At 44.4% G+C, this 19,400-nt stretch overlaps 1 protein-coding gene across 8 annotated transcripts in view; it reads left to right on the top strand.

Moving 5' to 3' along the window:
* LOC139620867 (ankyrin repeat and SAM domain-containing protein 1A-like) overlaps window positions 1–19,400 on the top strand; it is a 61,963-nt gene that overhangs the window by 15,947 nt on the left and 26,616 nt on the right. For 6 of the 8 annotated variants that reach the window (XM_071476839.1, XM_071476838.1, XM_071476834.1 and 3 more), the window contains 10 exons: window positions 4,682–4,978; window positions 5,632–5,707; window positions 5,825–5,926; window positions 6,362–6,448; window positions 6,616–6,785; window positions 7,065–7,127; window positions 7,682–7,814; window positions 8,544–8,587; window positions 9,303–9,396; window positions 13,346–13,839. In XM_071476839.1, coding sequence (XP_071332940.1) covers window positions 4,682–4,978; window positions 5,632–5,707; window positions 5,825–5,926; window positions 6,362–6,448; window positions 6,616–6,785; window positions 7,065–7,127; window positions 7,682–7,814; window positions 8,544–8,587; window positions 9,303–9,396; window positions 13,346–13,839 — 1,560 coding nt within the window. Of the gene's footprint in view, window positions 1–4,681; window positions 4,979–5,631; window positions 5,708–5,824; window positions 5,927–6,361; window positions 6,449–6,615; window positions 6,786–7,064; window positions 7,128–7,681; window positions 7,815–8,543; window positions 8,588–9,302; window positions 9,397–12,612; window positions 12,859–13,345; window positions 13,840–19,400 lie in introns of those variants that run through there. The other 2 variants (XM_071476836.1, XM_071476840.1) reach the window with 2 other exon arrangements.

The following is a 19,400-nucleotide window of genomic DNA, read 5'->3' as shown; positions in this document are numbered from 1 at the left end:
AATCCATAATTACAGTCAGCATTTACTTTATGGTTTCTCTGCAGAGAATTATTCTAAATGTTGATTTATCTGTCCTGTTTTTTTTACATATAGAATATCAGAATATAGTTTAAAAAAAACAAAAAAAACTGCCCAATACAGTTTCCCAAAGAACAAGCTGATGCCTTTCAGTTTGCTCATTTGTCCAACCTAACAAAAGATATTCAGATTGAAATAACACAAAACAGAGAAAAACAGTAAAACATTACATGTCTGGTCAACTGACGAATCAAATAATTCACATTCAGCTGTCACAAATACAAAAACATGCATAAAAATGACAACACTTCACTGGACCTCCCCTATTTACCATTTACAGGCAGTATATAAAGATATAATAAGTGGTTTATGACACACTTAAATTGGCTGTAAGCAGATATAAGTGAAAATGTTTTCAACAGCAATAACTCCTTCTGTGGGCACTCAGAGAGGGATTATATAGTAAATCACATTTGTAACAATGTAAAATATGTATTCACAGGATAAGTGAGAATTATTGACAAATATTGTACATTAATAGACAGATAAAATCTCCTTATATCTGCTTACTGTGTGTTTATAATCTTTATGTAGTGCTTTTAAATGCTAAATAAGGGGGTGTTAGATTTTAAAGTCAAGCTTATGCGATTTATATTTACTGGATAATAAATGTATAATAATAAAAATATTTGTATATCACATGATTGTATGGATGCGCTGAGACCAGCACGATTTCCGATAGTGACAGTGGACGGGGGCATGCAGTGAGCACAGGCAGCCCTTTGGCACACTAGCTGCAACAGCTGCTCAGCCCACCCCTTCACCACCACTACCACCTCCCACCCACCCTTACTACTACCACTACCAGGGGCCAGGATGACGTAACCGCTGCCTCGCTCTGCTGCCAGCCAGTGTGTCACGTGACAGCGGTCGCTAGTCAGCCCGTGTTACCATCTCCCAGCCCCAGGCTGTGAGAATCATAACATCCTGCGTTTCCTCTGCTCCTGTTCTTCTCTTTTCTCCTGTCAGAATATTCTTGCAGCATGAAAACACAATGGAGTGTAATCTGCAGATGTTCCTGGTTAGGGCAGAGTTTATCAATCAGCTGCAGACACCAGTGGAGATCTTAATCTCTTCTTGTTTGACATGCGCTGCTGAGGTCTAAATCAGGATGAGGCTTTATGCCGTCTGCAGCGCCGCAGTAAAGACAGGATTTTCATAAAAAAACATGCACTGTCCAGGAAGTCTTGGCTGTGCCGTATGAATTCTAATCTCTCTCCCAGCGAGGCTGCTAGTTTTGGTGCCATTTTGCGTCACAGCCTTCAGAGCTCTGCCTTGTTAGTACATGATTGTTTGACTGCTCATCCGGCCGGTGGTGCTACGGGGGCTGATCCTCGTCTTAACTGAGTGAGATTTCATGCTGAGTCCTTTTTATATAAGAATACAAAATACAAAAATCCTGCAGGACTATCGGCCTGATAATGTTAGCTTTAAATCAGGCTACAAATATTTAGTTCTCTTTATGCCACGTTTATTCTTTCAGTTAAATTGCTTTGTTGACTGAATATTTTTTGTCTAATATCAAATAATACAACTCCTGTGCCTGCAGAGGCTGAGTAGTAAATTGATTTTGAGTTGGATTCAAAATCTAAAGGTGCCTCTGCTCTGTCTTCAGTGGGATAGACTTTTATATCCAGTAGGTGAGTAGATTATGTTTTGCAAAGAGCTTATATTTAAGGGAATAAAATCAAAAGACAAACCATAGTTGAAACACAAGCAGTAGAGGTGTTAGAGAGTTCTCCTCAGTGAGAGGCCCCTGTGTGAATAACATGTCCAGCAGTACCTTGGATCAAAGAGGGCAGGGCCAGTCTCGATGTGACACGGCTGCTTGTTTCCTATCTGTGAGTCAATGGCTGGTCGGCCATGTTTAATACAATCAGATGCTGGCTGACACGTGGATGTGGAGCACTGAGCGGCGCACTGGCAAGTGTGACGCTTGGTGTTTACATGATCATAAGCACTGACTTCAAGGCGTCAGTCCAGTCGGTGTGTTCTGTTTCACGCCCTTTTGATATTGCGAAAAAAGACTTCATGTTTGGGAGGTACACACATTTACCCAATTTCAGTGAAGCTGTTTTCAGAGTCAAGTTGTTTGTGTAAATCGTTGTACGCTGGATTCACTTGGATTACCTTTGAGGCAGCAGACCTGTGCATCTGAGGAAGTGAATCATGCTGATGTAATCACAGCGTGTGTTTGCCTGCTGAAGTCATCGTCGCACTCAGAGTAAATCTGTGTAAAAAGTTGTGGCTAATGCTCGATGACAAAAGGCATCACAGATGAAAGACGGCACGCTCTGCACATGTGCAGCCCAGCCTTCTCTCTGTAAGTGTGCATATTTGAGTGTGTTTTGAGCCAAAGAGCATAGAGAACGGTTCACACCCCAAATCCAACTGATGAAACCAACCATGCAGTGAAAGCTGAGGCCACTGTGCTTTACTTCTCAGATAAAGGCTGTTTTAAAACATTTGTTTTGTTCAGTTCAGTTCACCCGTAATGAGCGTGTGCTTTTGCCCCCCTCAGCCAGCCTCTGTGCCTCCTCTTTTGACAGGCAGGTGTCGTTTTTGTTTCTCTAAGCTCCGCCTCCTCTCAAGCTGTGGCCTGCTTTGCCAGTCCACTACAATACTGACTCTTTATTCCCCTCTCTCCCTGAAACAATGAAGGAGATACCTGCTGATCCCATCTGGCGCCAGGTCTTTGTGACAGTCTCAGTGACAGGACCAACTGACACCTGTCTAAATCTGCCCCGGTGCCCCCTCCACTCGGTGTCCTGTCTTCTGTGGCACAGCTGGGGCGTTCCTCTGGGAGTCACCCAACCTGGCATCATGCATGTCCATGTTGGGGAGAGGGGGGGGCTTCTTGTGCCAGCTGTCAGCCCTTTGTAAGGTGGTTCTGTGCGTCTGGAATGACTGACTCTCGGAGCATGTGGTTCCACAATGGCTGATATTTTCTGCCACACCCATATATACACACACTATTCGAGCAGAGCCAAAGGGTTTGACAGGCTCCGTGTGCAGATTGCTAAGAATCATGTTTGCAGTTCTGTCACACTTTGAGAGACTGAGAGCAGAGATTGTAACACTCTCCACTTCCATACTAGTTTCTACTACAGGTCTACGTGTTTTTTCTCTGTATTATTGTTCCCCCCTATCCCTGTTGTTATTTGCCTTAGTCAGGAGGGTTTTCCCATGTCACCATCTCAGTTCAGCTCCTGCTTTGCAGGGTTCGCCCCCTGCTGGCTGTGCATGGTGGAGCTGATCGACAGTGTGGGAGAGTCGCAGGTCTATAAGGCATTGATCTCGTTGCTGCATTCGAGTCATTAGATCCAATAAGCGCCACTTACTGGAGTTCACGTTGTAATTACTGCTTTTAATAGCTGCTTTACCTGCTGGTTGTCTGTTAGCATGTTTCCCTACAAGGCAGAGTTTTGAAAATGCTGCCAAATGTCATGTTGCAAGCACGAGATCATTCTCACCTTTGCACAAGATGAATTACATGAACATTTTTAACAACCAGTTGTTTACTGGCTGTTGATAGGATTTTCTTTCCCTAATCCTTTCAGAGTCCTGTTCCCACTGTTTTCTCTCAGTTCCAGTTAGTCCAGTAAGTAGTACACAGAAATACAGAGTAACTGTCAGGCACTTACCCAAAGATTACACTGCTATGTGTGTTGTTGTTGTAGTTCTGAAGCAATTAGCTGATCAATAGATTAGTTGACTGACAAAACATTAAATGCAAAAATGCTCATTCTCAACTTCCAGATTCTCTAATGTGATGATGTGCTGCTTTTTCTTTTTTGCAATTTGTCTATATTTGGGTTTTGGTCTGGGAAATTGTGTTGGGCGTTTTCATACATTTTATAGACAAAGCAGTTAATCAAGGAAATAACAGTCAGATTAATAACCAAAAAAATGAGTTGCAGTTGTAGTGTTAGTGTTAATGTCACAGTGACACCTTTAAGTATTAACTCAGCAGTTACAGTTCAGGCCTCTGTGCTCCTCACTCACTCTGTGGAAATGCAGCACTCATCTCTTCCTTTGAATGAAAACACTTGTAAAATCTCTCATGACTGTTGTTGGGCTGCTGAAACAGAACGTGACAGCCTTTCTTGACAGGACAAAACTAATGATCCAGGTCTCACTCTTCGTAACTATACAACACCACTGCTATTCTCACCTCTTGTCCCTGTGGCCCATGTCTCTGCTAATTCCCCACTCTCCTGGGTGCCTCTGCCCCTCTGCTAGCCCCCCGCTGCCCCTGGCACTCAGTGCCATCCCCAACACCTGTTCTCATTAGTCCGTGCATGTCTGCCAGTCCTCCACTCAGGTCCAGCCCATCCCCAATCTGCCAGATTTTACCCCAGGCCTCTTCACCATGGTTGGTGCTTTTCATGACCTTTTAATCTGCTACTGTGGTGGTCTCTATGCACTGATTGGTTTACCCTCTCAGTGACTCCTCTGAGTCACCTGTACTTGCTCATTCTTCAAACAATTTCCTGTGTTTTTTCTCCTCTTCTTCATTACATCTCTTTTTCACTTTGTTCACTGCATCTGTGCTCCTTTTTTCTCTGCGCCGCTTCTCACCCGTTTATCTGCCCCCGAACAGAACAATGACAACGAGACGCCGCTGCACTGTGCTGCTCAGTATGGCCACTCACAGGTGGTGCGGCTGCTGCTGGAGGAGTTGACAGACCCCACCATGAGGAACAACAAGTTTGAGACTCCGCTGGACCTGGCAGCACTGTATGGCCGCTTAGAGGTAGTCAAGCTGCTGCTCAGTGCCCACCCCAACCTGCTCAGCTGTAACACCAAGAAACACACACCGCTGCACCTGGCCTCTCGGAACGGACACCTGTCTGTGGTGGAGGTGCTGCTGGACGCTGGCATGGACATCAACTATGAGGTGTGTTTTAGCCTGTGTGTGTATGTGTGTGTGTGTGTGTGTGTGTGAGCATGAAAGCTTCTGTTTGCAAGAGTTTCTTAATATACTGTCATGTTGGGTGACTTAATCTGCCCTTGCAGCACATCCTCTCACCACTTCCTATTAAATGAGGTTTAATGTAAAACTCTTAAGCTCCCAGTTTGCAAAGGAACTGCAGTCGTGTCACAGCAGAGCCAGCCTTGCTCCCCCTGGTGGGCCCTTTGGCGCTGACACTGTACCAAACTGTGCCATCCATCTGTCTGGAGAAACTTTTCTTTTACTTTGTCCTCCTTTCCTCTGAATCGAGGAAGGGACGTCTATCCAGTGTCCTTCAGGCCCTGCATCCTGCAGGTTTCTATTAGCATGGCCCTGTGAACTGGAAAATTATCTGCTTTGATTCCTCAACCACATAATTGTCAGGAGAGAAGTGGACTGGGTGGTGGACATAAATCCGGTAGTTGGCATATACTGTTTATCTCACTAAAAGGACAGTGCTGGAACAAGACTCCTGTAGGTTTAACTGAGTCTGACAAGAGTAGAAGCCTTAGCTTTTTTAGCTTTAGTTTTCAAGATAATCACGGTACACATTTGTATCCTCCCTCTGTCTTAACTCTCTGGTTTCTTCTTCTCCTCAGACGGAAAAAGGCAGTGCCCTCCACGAAGCAGCCTTGTTTGGAAAGGCAGACGTGGTACAGAAACTTCTCAGTGCAGGTCAGACCTCAGTGCTCTAAACCAGTGCAGCTTCTGTGAAGTAAATTCAAATAGCAAAAATCCACACATAACACTCACCTGTTGACTGCACCGACTGTTCCTGTCGTCATTCACCAGGTATCGACGTGAACATCTACGACCAGAAGGGCCTGACAGCGCTGGACACTGTCAAGGACATGCCCTCCCAAAAGAGCAAAGAGATAGTTGCTCTCATCCTAGGTAAAGGCTGAATGTGAAAGCAGAGAGCTGTTGTCTGAAGTGTCCTCTCGATTTCAAATTTGGCGGCTGCGATTTTTGTTTATTCATTTTTTTATTTCATTTGATAGGGATGATGCAGTTCAACACAGTTCCAATACAGAGCATGAAACTGATGCTGCACAGAGAGTTTGTTTACAGCTATTGCTAATTTTCAACTCTAATCCTCAGTTGGGCTTTTACATACACAGTATAATTAAAACATACAGCTTTCATTATAAAACCACAATAAACAACAAATCTGGAAATACAACGACAAAAGAAGTAATTGAGAGTTCTGTTAGCTAGAAATGGCTACAGCCCTCAGCTGTTAACCATTGTTGTAAAGCATTTTATATCTGTAATTAATTTGACTTAAGTTGGTAATGTGTTCCACGATTTCCTGTTTATCTGTTGTAGGTCACATGACTGGAAAACCCCCTGACATTGATCTTCCCCCTCCACCAATCCCTCCGCCTCAGGAGAGCCCCAGCCCACGGAAGAAGGGTAAGATTTAGCAGATGTGCAAACTTAGAAAGGTTGTGTGTTTTTACCGTAGTAGCAGCAGAACGCTGGGATGCAAAATGCAATCAAAGGTTATCTTTCATTTTTTTCCACCTAAGAACTTTGTCAGTCTGTTTATGCATTTGTGCACATTTTGACCTGTGTTATAGGTGATCTGGAGAAGGTGAGTGAGTTGATCTCGGGGCTGGCCCCGGGGCCTGAGGAGGAGAGCCCATACGAGGCTCTGTTTGAAGCCACCTCTTGCCACTCTCTGGACAGCCTCACCAGCGGCAAATCCTCTGACAGAGACTCTGGGCGCCCGGATAGTGAAGCTGGCAAGGTCAGTAGTAGTTTAACCAGCCTCACGCAAGCACACCCACACAGCAGGATGTTAAACTTGTCACAGGGTTTATGGGAGGTGAAATACTGAGCTCCCACTAGAGGGTGGTAGTGGTCCTTTTGCCACATGACTGGGCTACAAAAGCCCTCCAGCGTTACACTTCTTGTGCTCCAGAGTGGGTTTGCATTGCATTTCTTAACTTTGATCTTGCAGTGGAGTAATGATGCAATGAGTTACAGCCATATATTTACTTCATCTTACATTCCTTATCATTTACAGAAAGACCGCCTGGTCCACTCCTCACATCCTGGGCCTGGTCATGAGGAAGAGGTGAGCTCAGAGGTGAGGATCTAAGATCAGTGTGCTGCCATCTAACACAACAGATATGTAAAGTTTGTAGAAGTTCATGAATAATCATGAAAAGTACGGCTGCCTTTTAAAAGCTATTTTTTCAGAGAGATTGGACATGGTTTGTTAGTGCAATGAGACAAGAGCTGTTGGAAAATGATTATCTGCCACTGGGAGACCCCTTTCATGACTCTTCTCTTCATGGCCGCTGCTCAAATCAAACGACTTCCTAATAAATATTCATCTGAGCGTGGCAGGGGATGCAGGCAGCGGGGGCGTGAAAAAGAGGAGAAGTGAAGTGGAAAAGCAGTGAAGACAAAATCAGAGAATCTGTCTGGTCTGAACTGTGGCTGACCAACCATCAAGGATGCATTGCGGGAGTAACACTGAGTGTTTTCACACCAAAAAAATGCTTTCCAGTTTTTCCTCTTCCTCGCTGAAGGAGACATTTAGATCTTAAATATAACTGGCTTCGGTCAGTCGGCTGTGCATTACATTTTCTTTTTCACCCTCCTTGCCTCAGCTCTCCTTCTTTCTTTTTTCTGCAGGCCCTGTACACTAACAGCAGTATTGATGAGAGGGGCGAGCCGGTGGAGGAGGAGGAGGATCACACATATGAGTTGTTGCTTACCGCACAGACCAAAGTCCCACCGCCCAGCCAGGAGTCCCACTCCCACAAAGGTAATTGTGAGATTTTAGTAAAATCCCAAAGGAGGAAGAAGTAATCTATAAAGAAGTGTGTCTTTCCAGTATTTCTTTATGTGAGATTGTAATGTTTTGCAGAGATAGGGTCACTTTCCAAAATACTTCTTAAAACTCCACAGACGCCATCTGAGCACAAGAAAACCTGAAAACACAAATCAGCAGGAGAGTCTACACACACGGTGTACATGAGCAGACCCTCCTCATCTGTGGCTGGTGAATGGCACCGCGTGTAATTGGATCAAATGGGATTAAATTAGGAGGCCATTTCGATCCCGAGCTGTTGATAGAGATGTTTTAAAACCATCCCCTCGGGCCTTCCAGTTTAGTCAGCCTCACTAGCACCAGTAGAAAACGTCAGTGTGCTGAACGGTTGGAGTTTAATCGCCGATGTCATCATCATGCCTCCACCATTTTGATAAATGATGGCGTTGGAGAAAAACGAATGGTTTTCTGTCCGTTTTAAAACTGCTTCATCATGCCGGCGTATGCAGTGCTGTTTAAACAGCAGCAAGATTAATCCGAAGTCCATCTGACTTGGAGCCCGATAATGTCACTATGCATAATACATGATTTTATTATATATCACTTTCCCATTTTCTCAGCTTCATGTCTCTCCTGACAGTCAGAACCATCTGTAACTCTGAGGTTATGTTGAGAAAGTGTTTCATCTGTCCTAATTCTTATGTCTTCTCTACATCTCTTTAGATGAGAATACCACTATACAGTCTTCCAACAGTGTCCTACCTCAGGTATCTATTATTTTCCTTACATCATTACACCTACATCAAACAATATGGATTGAGTTTTGACAGCCAGAGAGCAGTTTCCCAGCTAAAACTTGAACTGCATATCCGGAGCATGACCGTGTGACCATAGCAAGTTATATAATAAGCATGATTGTCTCCTCACAGTCAGAGATTGAGTCATATGTCAGCAGAAGGCAGAAGCCGTCTTAAACTGGCCTTCATACCCAGGTGTATTTGTAAACCGGCCCCCTCTATTTATTGGCCTATCATATCTTATTTTATTGCCTTTTCATATTTATCGTACAGTTAGCGGCTTTTATTACCACAGCCACCCACCCACAACCCCACCTGCTGCCCACAATATCTGCTCACATCTTTTATTTCAAGCTGCTATTGGATTAGCTGTGCTCCTCAGCTGCCTAATCATAATAAATGAGCAGCATGGTGTCCTCTGTGCTCTAATCTGCACCCTTCTGAGCAGAGACACAAAATGTCTGATGAAGGCAAACCTGCCACCGCCACTGTAACGCAGGAAATCAGTGGGATAGCATCTTCGTTTCATGTTAGGCTGGCTGGATAATTAGCCTGGGTTATTAATTGGCTAACTGGGTGGATGTTAATGCGATTGTCTGCCAACACAGAAAATGTTTGGGTGTGTGTGTGTTTTGATTGGCAGGCGTGAGTAAACTCTTTTCTCCTCTTTTCCCTCCCACTCCAGCGTAAACCCACTGCCCTGAATGACCTCAGAGCCCCGAGCAACACGAAAGACACCCTGCACCCTCCTGGGCGGGCGGGCCGACGGGCATCGGGAGGTGAGTGTGACCACTGTCCTCAGATTTTAGCAACCTAATAAGGAACAACAGCAGCTGCTGGCAGCGCTGCGTGGGTAGGGAAAGACCAGCCGGACACATCAGACTTGAAAATCACAGGCTAAGCATGTCAGTGAAATGGGAGAAATGCATCTGCGTTTGCAGGATGAGATGGGCTGACTTGGATTAGCGCTGCCAGGGGATGCATGATTGGCATTCTCAAGCAGCAGAGCGGATTTGGCTTGTCGGGAGCAGGCTGATTGACATTCTCTGGCAAGTGGGCAAGACTCATTTCATTGCCAATATGAAACAGAGCTCTTGATCAGATTGTGACTCTCCTATCTTATATCCACATCCCTGCTCGCAAAGCTGGATATGCCACGTCATCCAGTCAAGCATGCAGCGGAGGTGAGGAGCACAGACACACATACAGATATCTTTATTGAATGGTTATTTTTGGAGCATGTGTGAGCAGCATGGTAGGCCAACTGATTTAATGGTGCTGTTTACAGGAGGAAATGGCTTTTTTTTCCCCATAGGCTGGGGCTGCTTGTTTAATCCTTTTCTTACTGTGCCTGTGGGAAAGAGAATTTACAGATGGACTGCAGCACCGTGAAGTCCAATTTAACAAATCTATCAAACGTGAGCTTGTTTGACTTTTAGCAGTTTGAGCCCAGTTTTTGAGCCTGTGTTTTTTTTTTTTTTTTTTAATATCTGATGAGGATGAAAACTAGGATGACACATTTTGAGCTTTTATTTTTGTGCTTTTAGTCTTGCTGTCATGCTGATACACAGCCCTTTTTGATAGTTTAAATGTTAACTAGTGGCCTGTGGATAAGTCGTCTCATCTTAGTTTATAAGAAAACACACCCTGGCATCTTGATATAACCAGTGGATTTGTACAAATGACCTTTAGATTATTAACCCCACTTAGTTTAAACATTAAATTTGGTGTTCAGTGTTTGACAAACGCAGCAGTCACAGTGTTTGTGGAGCATTTGTTGCCATGGGACTCAAGAATAAGTGATTTAGTTTGACAGTTCAGCCTGATGTTGTGAGGAGTGAGGCAAATGCGAAACACTTCTTGAAGCACAGAGGGGCCTTTATTTCCTTTTTCCTTGCAGATTGTCCTCAGTCACTCTCAAGCTACAGTATATTCTCCTCTTCCCTCTCTAAAGCCACAAAAACCACACGTTCCCTTTATTTGTGAACACATCTTCCTTTTTCTTCATTTCTGTTTTTGCACATCAGCAAGTTAAATTGATGGTTCCTCCTTTTGTGTTTTATATTAACAGCTGGCTGAGCCTGAATGTGAGGTTCTTTTCATGTGGATGTGGTTCTCATAGCGACTGAGACGAACTTAGGTCTGATTTCTTCCCTCTGTGTGGACCTCATCACGCTCTGTGGCAGGTGGAGGATGTATGAATGGTCAGCAACATCAGGGCCACAAACACACTGCTGCTGTCAGCGGGAATTTAGTGTTTCCCAACAGATTTCCACCTCTGTTTAGAGTTTTATACGATTTCCAGGGGATATTTCTCTGGACTAGTAACATCCTAGGATTCTCCACAGGCAGTAATAAACATGGACAAACTTAGCTCACAGTTATGTTTGTCCTTATTTCACACTTCCTGCCTGTTCACCACTTAACCGGGGTTGGGTTTCATTCTCATTCATTCTTTTCTTCTTACTGAATGCGAGTGGATTCTCTCTCGTGCCAGAAAGCCCTCTGTAGTCCAACCAAAACTTTGAATGGTTGTTTCACAGAAGTTGTTTGTATCGCTGTTATGAACCGCAGTGGACCGGAGCAACTGCAACAGATGGAGGTAGAGGCGATAAAGACACCTGTTTGGCAACAAGAATACCAATAACAGTCATTGTATTTATGAGCAGTGAGCAAAAAATAAACTCAGCTGCTCAGAACTACACACGGTTTGCATATCAGATACAGTTTAAGCATTGAAGTTTCACCTCTACACAATTTTCCATAATATTGCGTCATTTTATGTGTATGTATGACAACGTACTGGCTGTCAGGACAGGGGCTATTCTTCTGTATTGACTGGTGCTGTCAATAGAGGTATTTGCTTCCCTGCTTTTCTGTAAACGTGCACGTAAGAACAAGGTGGCTTTTAGTTCCTCATTGACTTTCTGCAGTATCTGACCCAGAATTAAACCTGTCTTTGAATCTACAAAAAAAAAAAAAAAGGTGCATTTTTCCACAGGCCGAGCATGAATATTGACTTTGGACTATGCGGATGGATGGTGGAGTGACAGCCAGCACCGGCACTGCAGTGTCTGCAAAAACAAACATGACATCATTAGTAAGATATGGAGCTCACAGTGCCAAATGAAATATACTTCCCACCTCAGTGGTGACCTCACCCTTTGTGTCTGTGTGCATTGAAATGTATGCGCGGGGGGGGGGGGGGGGCAGTGGTCTTTGGGAGGGTTAACACCATGTGAGATTGTTGGAACCGCACTGATGTGCTCATAGGGCGTTCACACTTCCCTGGCTGCCAACGAGAGGGTGGGTGTTTGGCTGTGGTCCCTGACATGTGTGCACAGTACACTCACTCACCCCTCATAACACACACAGACGCTCACACACTTTTTCTGAAAGTCTTCAGCAACTTGTGAAGAGGGAGTTGAGGGCGTTGTTTGGCCCCGCTCCCTCGCTGCAAATGGCCCCTGAACCAGTAATGAGGCAGCTTGGTGAATTCAGAGGGAGTTAGCATGTCAAACAGTTAAGTGGTGAGATAACCCCCCCCACCTCCCCCCCTTGCTCCCCTCACGGACTGTAGCTATAACCCCTCCACAGCGTGCTCTTTTGATGTTTTGACTCTTTGAACAGCAGGTTGAGCGATAGCACGGCGGAGCCAGCCACATGTTTAGCGTGAGGTGGTTTTGTGAAGGACAAACAAAATGTCGCAACAGGTCACTACTTTTCCTGTGGTGTGACTGCCCCAGATTCCCTGTCACCAAACACCCTGACCTTGTCACCCTGGCAGAGACGATGGTACACACACACACACACACACACACACACACACACACACACACACACACACACACACTCCTTCACCATGTGTCACAGGGCTAATTGTCAGGAGTCTGGCTGCTGGAGGATACAGCGATTCAAATTTCCATTCCTGAGCCACCATTTGGGTCTAGAATTAGACGCCAGAAAACACAGAGGGCTGCTGGTCACACGGCAGACAACAACACACATCACTGCAGTGCGAAGGAAGATGAGTGCAGGCTAGTGTTGTTTTTTTTTTTTGTTTGGTTTTTTTTTTCTGACGACGACAGGCACCGTCAAGCCGTGGCTGATTTGATTGTGGGAAAGAGGCTTAGGTGGCAGTAATTCCTCAGAGAGAGGGAGGAGGAAAATCTAATTGTTTTTAATTGCACTTGCCGTTCAGTCTCATTAAGGAGTTGTTTTCGTTGGAGGAGGCTGCCAATGTAAGTTTCACTCGTCTTTGTGATATTTCCAAGTTCTTTCTGTCATGTATTCTGGTGTGTTTGTTGTAGCCTGTGTTAGGTGCTTGTAACTGACGTGTGTGTTTTTGCATGAAAGTTTAATCAGTCCCTTGGGAGAATTCTTAGTGTTGTAGTCACAGAGATGACAAACCTCAACTCCCTGTTATAAAATACAGGCAGTCGGGCTCCAGCAGATAGTCGTCAGACGGCTGCAAGCTGGGTTTGGAATTCTGTTATTTCTCCAGCCAACATACGCCTTCTCTTTGCTCCATCTCCTCTCTCTCTCACTCTTTTTCTCTCCGTCACTCCTTATAGGAAACAATTACAGATCTGTTGCAGGGCTTGTGTGGGCGGTTTCTTATTAGCCCTGCACTAAGGATCTTCCCCTCAGTTAGAAGTCCACTTTCCAGCCTTAACAAACTGCCCTCTTTCTTCACTGACTTTGTTCATTTCTTTTTGCTTTCTCTAGATAACTCCCAGCTCAGCCAGGATCAGGGAGCAGGTGTCCCCGAGCAGTTCACTGGCCTCCTGCACGGATCCTCTCCCGTCTTCGACTGCCGTGAGGAGCCCTTCAGGCTTCCAGGTGTTCCGCCACCCAACCAGAGCCAGTCAGAGTCAAAAAAACCTGCCAAAGTAAAAGAGGAAGTATCAGCAGCTGCACCACCGCCTAGCCGTCCCAGTATGGCTGCCATCCTGACAGACTGTGACCCAAAGGCAATTTATGCGACTGTGAACAAGGAGCACAGGGACTCCGGGGCTGGGGCAGTGCCTGGCGTTAGGATGCGCCCTCCAGGGGACCTGAAACTGGCACGCAGCCTCTCCAAGTCTGACTCAGACTTGCTCGTATCGCCTCCTAGTGAGGAGGAGGGAGGACTGGGAAACCGCAGCGAGTCTGTTTCTAACTGTAGCACTGGAAAGAAGAGGCTTGAGAAATCTCCCTCTTTCACCTCAGAATGGGACGAGGTAAGTGTGTGGTCTCACTCTCTCTGGGACATAAAGCACTTTGTTTGTGCGTGTACCTAGTCTTTCACTAAAACCATTTCTTTATTAATTTAGCTACAAGATGTTTCATCCAAATAGCGGGAAAAAAAGGGGATAAAACTTTTGTTACAAACTAAAAAAAACTTGACACTAGGTAGGATCCAAATATACAAAAAAAATGAACCTGAGACACAATCACAAAACATAATGTGAAAATATGTTGAAAGTGTATTTAGTGAGTGTTGTTTCTAAAAGCCATAGGAAGCAAACCATTAATATTCTTTGGAACACACGCACTACAGACCCCTGCAACAATAACACACTAATACACGGACACAGACTGTACCCGAGTACAAATGTTAAATCTCTTATTTTAATAATAGATTAACAGCATGAATCCAAATAGTATATTGTGTAAAATTTCTCCCGTGCGCTTTTTATTTTCTCTAAGCTTCTCCTGTTAGGCCTGAGTCAGCTTGTGTTTATGCTGCAGCGGCGTGAAATTTGTCCACAGCTCCAGCAGCGATGAAAGAAAATGTCAGTGTCACCTGTAAACAGCTCTGTTGACTGTAGTGAGCTTCAGCAACGACTCTGCTCTCGTTCTGTCAACACAAAGCTCACCTGTTGTCCTGAGGGGGACGCCGGGCAATTTGAGCTCTAATTTGTCTTGAACACAGACCCTCAGCAAACATGACGACTGTGTTAGAAGATGTTGTGTTTGCACATGTTGACGAAAGCATTGAGGCTGCTACAGTTCATTAGTTAGGAAATTTATCTGTGTTTCAAAGCCTTCTTTTATAATTCTGTATCGAAAATTTTACTTGGCCTTAAATTGGTGTATTTTTATTTATTCAATCCTGCCTTGTGTTTGTGATCACTGTGGAAATTCATAACTAAATATATATCCCCCACCCCCCTCCATTCAGCACTTTAATGCTTTGTCTGGGACGTAGATAAAGAGCTGAGTAGAGCCGCAGTGAGAGGAGATTAGAGAAGACAAGACGATGGGGATAAAACAGCCGAGAAGCCGAGAGTGTGAGACAAGAGACGGAGATTTGGAAATTGAGATTCAGAGAGAACATACAAGCTGCAGATCTGTCTCACTTCAGCTCCTGCCTCCCTACTCCACTTCCAAAGGCTTCAGCCTCCAACCGGAGTCTCTGCAGGGATGGGCAACGCATCATGCGAACACAACACACAATTCACACCACCTAACAAATATACGATCGTTTCAAGGTGAAAAAAAGTTTGTCTGAAATGATCCCCCTTTCTAGTTTGTTAGATTGTGCTGCTAGAGCCACTTTTTAAACACAATATTAACCTGAATAGACCGTGAATGGACTGTATGTAACAATGAGTGAGCAGGGCTATGTACATTACAAGCCTGAGCAATTAACATAGTTTCCACTTCAGGCTCTTTCACCATTTCCCTACAACAATCCTCTTACTGTTGGCTAGATTAATGATATCCTCTAAGCTTCTCAATTAAGTTTTGACGTAAGCTACAGAGTCTACAGAGTGTATCCACTAGTTGCTCAGTAATTTTCCCCTGTATTGTTTGTATTCCGCTCTATTTCTGTTGTAGATAGCATACATCTTTTTTTCTTTTTTCTTTTTTCACAACTCTCCTACACTGCTGCACTCCACTCCCGGTGCAGTGTAGTCCATGAGAGATAACCTGCAGGCTGTGGCTGTGAGAGAAAACCAGGGGCTCAGATAGCCCTAATGCTTCTCCCTCCACAGTGAGGAGATCGTATTGCCGCCTGGTGTTCCTTTACATGACCCTGTCACTACAGCCTCAGTGACCAGAGTTAATAGGGACTCTGAGGTCAGTATCTTTGCTGCCGTGGATCGTTGTTTGTTATCAGGTGGTCGGAGAGCTGTCCAATTTTCCTCGATCACCTCGCTCACCTTCCCAGTATTAAGAGGTGAGCAGATGAGGGCTGAATTTTAGATGTGATTCTGTGTAGGATGGAATACAAAATATCTCTATAAAGCTGTGATATGTTGTTGACTCGCATCACATCATTATTAGACTTTAATGTGACAGATTTTTTGTGTGTTGTGTTTGGGACAACACAACACACAACTAAACCTGAATATGTGTTATTATTGCAGTGTTTTTCACTGCCATATACTATTTATGGCCTCCTCAGCAGACATTGTCACGTGATTGCTTCTTTAATTGGCTCATTTACTCATCCCTATTGTGAGCCTGTGACGTGTATGTGCTACCATAAACTGAGCCAGATGTTGATGTTGCTGCAGTTGTGTGCTCAGTGATAGAGGTTGTTACCAGTCATACTCCAGCCTACAGCAAGGAGGCTGCAGTTGAAGGGAAGGTCTTAGACTAGCTTTTGTAAGAGGCCCTGCACACCCTCCCCTCTCCATCCGAGTGTTGACAGGACTTTTTCCAGACAGAACAAACATCAGGTCAATTTGTTGTCATGCATAAATGCACCGCAAAGTTCAAAACACTCTTCCAGCCTGGAGGCCAAGCGCAACACCTTGGCAGCATGACTCATTCATTCCTGTGTATAGTCAGTGCAGCCTTGTCTTTGAGATTTTATATCTGTGTGAATCATGAGGAAGATTGTTTGTCCTGCAAACTTCAACGACATAACTTTAGTTTATAGTTTTGTCCAAGTCTGCCAAGGACACATTACCTAGTAGTATCTGAGTAAAGTTCATATCAGATGCTGACCTTCCATAATTCTCTGTATGCAGTCAGTGAATGTCATGGTAAACAATCTAGCTCCATTATATTGTGCAGTACAAAAGCAAACCAGGCTTTGACCCATCTGCTCGATTGGCTTGTAAGAATTTGTCAAACCTACTAAACCAATCTTAATGACATGTCTGCATACAGTAGTGATGTACTTTTATTAAGTATTATGCACAGGTATATATATGTTTTTAAATTGTTGATTGATAAATTGATCTTCAATTTAGTGATTAATTGTTTAGACAAGTCTCACAAATTTATACCCTGAGCAATTCTGGATTTTTGAGGCTGATATTTTGAGTTTAACATCATAATCTTAAAAAAACTCAATTTTTGATACTATTTGTTGTCGCCATTTTTCTGCAATAACCATTCAATCTATTTACATTCTGTAATTGGCTTTCTGTATAGTAGTTTTCTTTGTGTCACCGTGGTCTCCCATTAGCAGCCAGTAGTAATTTTTTCGCATACACACATAACTTCAAACAAACTGTTGATAGGGATCCCATAGATTCGTTTTTGAAAGAGCTGAGACCAAAATACAAAGTAAACAGAACATTTACAGTTAAAAATGTCAGTGTCAGTGCTCTCTGGTGGACAAACTATGGAACACTGTCTTTGTTTCTAAATTACCTCAAACCTAGTTTGTCTATTCTATACTTCAGTTTCTTGTTACTTATTGACAGATATATATGCACAACACCATCCACTATAAGCTGGTGTTGGCTTGATTGATTTCAGCTCTACCACAAGTAGTGACAGATTCCAGTCACCAGTGTGGTCTTACTTAAATATTATTCATTACTAACATCCAAAGGTATTCACAAGGCATCATCCTCCCTCTGCAGAACATTGTGGGTTAATAAAGTCAAAACAAGGGAACATCTTGTGCGCTTGAATCTTTTAATTCCCCTTTCAAACTTTGTAGTCGCAGACAGGGCTGTGTACAGTCTAATTATCCAGTTTAACGAACACCTCACCTCCTCAGACAGCACCTGAGGGCTGCGGCCTCTGAGAGCGTGACAGGATTAAGGCAGCCATGACATTACTTGGTTATTGGAGACTGCTGCTCTTCCCTGTTGCCCGAAGCAACCAGTAATAATCCTGGAGCTCTTCTGTTGTCCTCTCCCCGGTGTTTCTGCGAAGATGAGCTGAATAGGCCGAGCATGAGAATTGATCTGGTTTGTGAAAGAAAAAGGCTGCAGAGGAGGAGACACAACAGAAGGCATCAGTGTCCTCTCGCACAGGCGCGCCCCGGAGAACCAGTTATTGGCTTGGAACTGAAGAGGAGATCATATCAGGGGAAAAGGAGACGCTTCAGTCAGTGGCGTCATTTACTGTATGCACCACACTGGTGTATGTTACTGGTCAGCTTTAAGTTCATCAGAATGCCCGAAGGCGTCTTCGAAATCTTAAAGTAGGCTGCTGGCAAAGAGCACCACAGTCCAACTTTAATTATTCATTCATCCCGTGGAAGTGAATTCTATTTACTCTCCACTCTGCTGGCCACAAAATGATATTGTTTTGTGATTATAATAACAATGCAGCTGACCTTGAAAATGCTACTACAGCATAAAAAGTGAAACACAACTTCTGCTTCTGACGGATCTCAGTTCGGTGCAGGTTGTTGTCCTGCTCCCTGTCACACTGTCTGTACATTGTAATTGTGTGTGAAGCAGCCTGTCAGCTACACCAATAGGTCTCACATTCCAGTAAGGCAGCTTGAATGAGCTTGATATGTATCAGCCCTGAGCTGCAGTATCCAAAATTCAAAACACTGCTGCCTCGAAAAGGATGTTACGAAGAAGCAGGTTGCAGCAGTTAACTCCATCTTTTCTAATGGCAACGGTTGCGTGATTTCCCAAATGAGATTTGACGTTTTTGACAAGGCAATTTCTTTTGTCCAATTTAGGAGCTGTGTTTAATGTTAATGAACCCGGATGCCTACTTCCTCTCACTTGAATAGTGATTCAGATGCCTGGGAGCTTTGTGCTGAAACCAGAAGGCACAAGCCCCCGAATCTTTCTCTCTGTCCTTTCAGGGAAGAAACCTGCATTTGCTTGGAATGGAAATATTCGCAGTGCCGTTGTAAAGTGCATAGCAAATGAGAGGAGTGTGTGGGGAAAGCAGTTAAAGTTTGATTGGGTGTAACCCAGCCTGCACTCTCTTTAATGATGTTGGGAGTGTCCTCTGAAAGTTGAAAACTCCCTGCTCTCCTCGCTCTCTCCGACTTCTCCTCGGCCCGTATGGCTCCATCCACAGTTGTTTGTCTGTGTGGCAGCCATCTTTTTCCGGTCACAACCGACTGCTCTGGACCACTCTACTGAGCTGTGTGACAGCATTTGGCTGAGGGGTCCCAGGACGTTACCAACCACACACACACACACACACACACACACACACACCCCTTTAAGAAACATCTTTTTCTTCTTTTAATCTGGTTTGCTAAATATTCCAGTTCTCACACCCTCCTCCCTTTTCTTCCTAGATGTGTCTTCCTCCACCCCCCTCCCCTCTTTTCTTCGCATGAGCCATACACACCCTCAGATACACTGCCTCTGGTTTCAAGACAAGGAAATTTGACTTGCATGAGGTCTTGGCCTATGCATCTCTCCATTTAAGGAGCTCTGAGTGTGTGTGCATGTGTGTTTTGTGCGGGTGTGTGCTGGTGTGTAAAGCGCATGCTAATGCGGGTTGGTCTTGGTCCTTGGGATCAGACCGAAGATGACAATCCAGGGGGCACATTGTGTGGGCCAGCAAACTGAGCTTCACAGATGGGAGGAGAGAAAGGGAGGCAGAGGGCTGTAGACAGAGACAG

Source organism: Trachinotus anak, unplaced genomic scaffold (genome assembly GCF_046630095.1).
Source record: "Trachinotus anak isolate AG129_WGS33_773 ecotype Australia unplaced genomic scaffold, CSIRO_AGI_Tana_v1 ptg000004l, whole genome shotgun sequence".
In the NCBI taxonomy this organism is placed as follows: domain Eukaryota; kingdom Metazoa; phylum Chordata; class Actinopteri; order Carangiformes; family Carangidae; genus Trachinotus; species Trachinotus anak.
This window is presented reverse-complemented; position numbering and strand designations above follow the sequence as displayed.